The sequence below is a fragment of the Helobdella robusta genome (assembly GCF_000326865.2).
Source record: "Helobdella robusta unplaced genomic scaffold HELROscaffold_11, whole genome shotgun sequence".
NCBI classification, from domain to species: Eukaryota; Metazoa; Annelida; class Clitellata; order Rhynchobdellida; family Glossiphoniidae; genus Helobdella; species Helobdella robusta.
This window is the reverse complement of record NW_008703617.1, coordinates 2,490,613-2,495,912: the sequence shown is the minus strand read 5'-3', so window position 1 is coordinate 2,495,912 and position 5,300 is coordinate 2,490,613. Positions and strand designations below refer to the sequence as shown.

Below are 5,300 nucleotides of genomic sequence, written 5' to 3'. Positions count from 1 at the left end.
GTTGATGATAATAATAATAATAATAATATTATCACCATTATTATTATTATTACTGTTTTTTCTCTTTTTCTGTTTATTATTATTACTATTTATAACATTATTAATCATATTACCATATGAGGCTTTCATCATCATCCTCCTCCTCATCATCATCCTCACCATCATCATCATCGTCATCATCATCGTCATCATCATCATCGTCGTCACTGCTTTTAGATTCAAAAGCTAATTAAAAGATGTAACAACAGGTAAGACATTGGTTATTCGATTGAAATAGATATATATATATCAGTGGATATCGTCATTGACATATCATTATAGATATATCATTATTAGTTACATCATTATTGAATATATCATTATTAAATTTATCATTATCAGATATATCATTATTAGATATGCCATTATTTGATATATCACTATTTGATATATCACTATTTGATATATCATTATTGGGTATTTCATTATTAGATATACCATCACACCCCACCATCGTTATGTCACATCATCATCGTTATGTAGAGTTATATAGAGTTATATGTTAATATGTAGCAATGCAGAGTAGTTACGTAACATTGCGTAGCAGAAGTATGGAATAGTGCAGTGTGCAAGTTCAAGAGGTTGGCGTCAATATCCAAGCTGGAAATTGACGTTTCAATTATATACTCGTCAAACTGAATCATTTCTCACTATCATCGTCGTCGTCATCATCACATCATCACCCCACATCATCACCCTCATTTTCATCACAATCTCACCCCACATCATCACCCTCATTTTCATCACAATCTCACCCCACATCATCACCCTCATTTTCATCACAATCTCACCCCACATCATCCCCCTCATTTTCATAACCATCTCACCTCTGTCCCCGGTATAACCCCACATGTAATCCTCGGTAGTTTTCCACCTGTTCTCTATGTGGTCGGCCTCAATCCTGGCTATCTCGCTGTCGTGCGTGTTGCCCATCTCAATGGAGATGAAGACGATAGAAACGATGGAGATGATGAAGATGAGGAGGATGATGATGGAAACGATGGAGATGATGAAAATGACGATGAAGATGACGATGAAAATGACGATGATGAGGATGATGAAGATGATGACGATGAAGATGACGATGAAGATGACGATTAAGACAACGAAGATGATAAAGATGAAGAGGACGACGAAGAAGATGTTCCTAGTCAACTAGTAGTGATGTTGTTAATGATGAGTGTGATAAAGATGATGATGATGATGATGCTATTATCTGTTGGAACTGAGCAGGAACGTGGACGAAAATTATTTGACGATGATGATGATTAGAGTTATTTGGTGATGATGATGATGATGATTAAAGTTATTTGGTGATGATGACGATGATTAGAGTTACTAGGTGATGTTGATGATGAAAGCCTTTAGGTGTCTATGATGATCAAAGTCATCTAGTGATATCGACAATGATTGTAATTACTTGATGATGTTGCTAATGATAAAAACTATATCGTCTTAATCAGAAGTATTTGAAAAGATAACTACATCAACTAATTCGATGATGAAATAGATTGCTATGTTTAAAAAACGTTCTAGCTCGACTAGAACTATAGAAAGAAGTAAAATAATTGATTATTTTGACTATGATATTTGGTGAGTGAGTAAAATATGATGTATATATGGGTAATGAATTTGTAAATTTATTGTCAGTAATTTATTTGATGTAAATGAGTGAATAGGGAAGAAATATTAGTATGATAAAAATGAATGAATGAAAGATAAGTGGTGTAATGATAAAAAAGAGTAAATGAGTGAAAGCGATATACGTAATTTGATGATGACGACGATGGCGAAGAAGATGATGACGACCGGAATCTATCAAACGTTTTTCCTTTGATGACGAGGCAGCAGCAGCAGCAGAAAAAGCCGCCGCCGACGACAACGATGATGATAATTACGATGAAGACGATAATGACGATGACGTTGTTACTGGTGAAGATGGCGATGAGTTAGGGTTTCTAAAAATTTGTAATCCAACACTGGATGTGATGTTTCGATGTGAATATCCCATACGAAAAATATTAACTCGTCGGTTTACTTCAATTTTACTTCCACTTATATCACAGTTAATAATGTCATTGTTATTATTATTATTATTATTATTACTATTTACATTTGCGTTCTTCTTATAGGTCCGCTGGGTACCGGCAATCACATTTCATATCTCAGAGAGAGCCCTGTTTATATGCAAGTACGCAATCGATAAAGTTATATCCGTTTATTATTATTATTATTTATTATTATTATTTATTATTATTTATTATTATTAATATTTATTATTATTATTAATATTATACACATTATACGTAAAACAAGTTTTATATTTTTTAGAGTAGTAAATCAAACAGAATAAAAAAGCCATCACTGGAATAAAATTGAAGAGAGAGAGAGAGAGAGAGAGAGAAAAAGAGAGAAAAAGAGAAAGAGAGAAAGGAACTAGAGAGATAGAGAAAAAGATGAGAAAGAGAAAAAAAAGAAAGAGAGAAAGAGAGAAATAAAAGAAAAAAATAGAGAGTGTTCAAAAAAAAAAGACGAAAACTTTATGTAAAAAAAATCAATAATAAACAAAATGAAAAATAAAAAAATGTCAACGGTCACTGGCAGAGGAACACGCACATGTGTCGTTAGGGAAAGATTTGCTCACCTATACGTTTATATTTGTGGAATATCTTTGGGGAAACTTACACTCATGTACCACACAAATAAACATTATACACGCACGCACGCACGCACACGCACATACATATATACGCACACAGACACACACACACTTGCAGATTTTATAATACAAATTCGTACAAACATAAAAACAACACAATCCCAGACAATCAACATCGACAACAACTCAAATGATCGCGAACATAGTAAATCAAACTATAGCACCAAAGAAACCAAAAGCGAAAACAGACTCCATAGATAGTGTAACACAATATAGACACACCATCATCATCGTACTGGCATAGATAATTTAACACAGACAAAACACCATGGATATTAAAACGTAGACGTGTTGTCATGGAAACCATCAAACGCCCAAAAAAGATCAATATGCATCGCTGCAATGCACTTGTTTCAGAAAAAAAATCTCTGTATATACACTAACACACAAACATACGCACACACACACATTTACACATGCATACACACATACATACAAAACATACAAAACATCGTACGATTGCACATGCTTAAGAATATTTATTCACGATATATTCAATACTTCCTACACGTATATGCAATGATCCTGATGATTTGATTTCAAACAATTTGACACTATCATGATGGAAATGCTTTTTTGTTTGCAGGTCTTATTATATCAAGTCATTTTTGTCATTTTGGCAAACAATATCAACATTTTTTCCACAATTTGTCTGTCGCTCACATTATCATCACCATCAACGTTATCATCATTTTCTTTCATCAATGACGTCATCATCGATAGCGTCATTATCATCACTGACGTCATCATCAATAACATCATTATTATCATTATCGTCGTTATCATCAGCAATTGGAGCAGCTCCACCACCATCATCATCTTTTTCCGTTATAAATTCCTTCGTCGCATCAATAATATTCACATAGAATAAACTTTTGAAAGGAAGGCAAACTTCCGTTCGTGCGTTCGTGCGTTCGTGTGTTTATGTGTTTGTGTATACTGGTTCTTTGTATGAACAATTATTTTTTGGTTGTTTATATGTCTGCTTATCTGTGTGTTTATGTGTGTACGCTTGTTTTTCTAAATGAACAAACCAGACAACTGAAAACAAACACCACAAAAAAATTATACGCGAAAAAGTGATGAACCTTCATACTACATCCCATTACATTACAAACATTACCAAAATTACACTATTACATTACATGCGATTACATTAAATTACATTACAAATATGCAAAACCCCCGGCATAAGCATCTGCAGCGCGTGGAAACATAAAACGGTGCGAAGCATAGAAATTTTGGATGATAGAATAAAAAGTGTTTGGGTAGAAAGAGGCAGCAAACTTACTGCGGTGTGTATGTGGCGTGTGTATGTGGTGTCTGGAGTGTGAATGGTGTGTAGCTGGCGTGTGTAGGTGTACGAAACATAATCATATTGCAGAAAAATCTCTAGATAAACATTAATAAAAACTAATTCAAACGCAAAACTTTTCAATAAAATACACAAGAATCGTACGCGATCAACTTGGTAAACATTTGTTATTGATAAAAACATGCATACACATACAAACAACAAACAGAGTAACATACACAAACAAACACAAACAAACACACATATCCAATATGCAAACGAACGAACAAAGGTTGAACAATTGAATGTTTACTCAACAAACATTGTCGGACAATTATTAAGTACAAATTTTTTTCCATCATGTTTGCAACTTTTATTCCATTTCCATGTTTTTTTGTTTGCGTTATTAAAATGCGGAAATTATTTTATTTTTTAATTTTAACAAATTTGAATCGATTTAGGAAAATAAATTTTAATTAATTTGAAAATTCCTAACACAAAAATATAAAAATAATTTTCAAAATTTTTTCATAGAAAATTGTCAAATTTGAAAAAAATTACAATGGCTCTCAGCAGTTGCACTTAGTGAATTTATCACATTTAATCGGTGGAAAAATTAACCACTTCATCTTCAACGTCCGAGGTGTTAAGTTCTGATGTTGTTTTGACGTTGTTTTGACGTTGTGTGTGTGTGTGTGTGTGAGTGTGTGTGTACGTGTATGTATATGTGTGTGTATGTGTATGTGTGTGTATGTGTATATGTGTGTAGGTAGGTAAGAGGAAAAAAGAAAGGCAAAACTACAGACTATAATAATTGAATTTGTACCTGTCATAGAGAGAGAGAGAGAAAGAGAGAAAGAGAGAGAGAGAGAGAGAGAGAGAGTATAAAATTTGCAGTTGAAAGTATTTGATATTGTTAGCTTCATTGGGTTCCATCCTAGTAGTACACTCAGTCGTGTCCCACACTGCATCAATACTCACTAATGATCAGTTCTTCGAAATACACAAATATTGTATTGTATTTTTTTCTAAGAATTTTTTTTGTAAAATATTATAGTAAATGAAAAATTAGTTAAATAGAAATGTGATGAGAAATTGTAACGCACTGCGTCTGCCAGATTTTTATCAAACAACAAATAGATACCATTAAATTATGACGAAATAATGGTCAACATATTTAAGTTAGACGGCTCTATAGTGAAAAATTCAAATTTTATTAAAAGTAAAAATGCATATGAATTATATGTT

The 5,300-nt window shown here is 32.8% G+C and overlaps 1 protein-coding gene across 1 annotated transcript; it reads right to left on the bottom strand.

Moving 5' to 3' along the window:
* Window positions 1-524: 524 nt before the first annotated feature.
* HELRODRAFT_167334 (hypothetical protein) lies at window positions 525-972 on the bottom strand (the record flags this gene model as incomplete). The annotated part of the gene is made up of 2 exons (XM_009012854.1): window positions 525-639; window positions 728-972. 2 exons carry the CDS (start codon window positions 970-972, stop codon window positions 525-527), a joined length of 360 nt encoding a protein of 119 aa, XP_009011102.1.
* Between the last annotated feature and the right edge of the window lie 4,328 nt (window positions 973-5,300).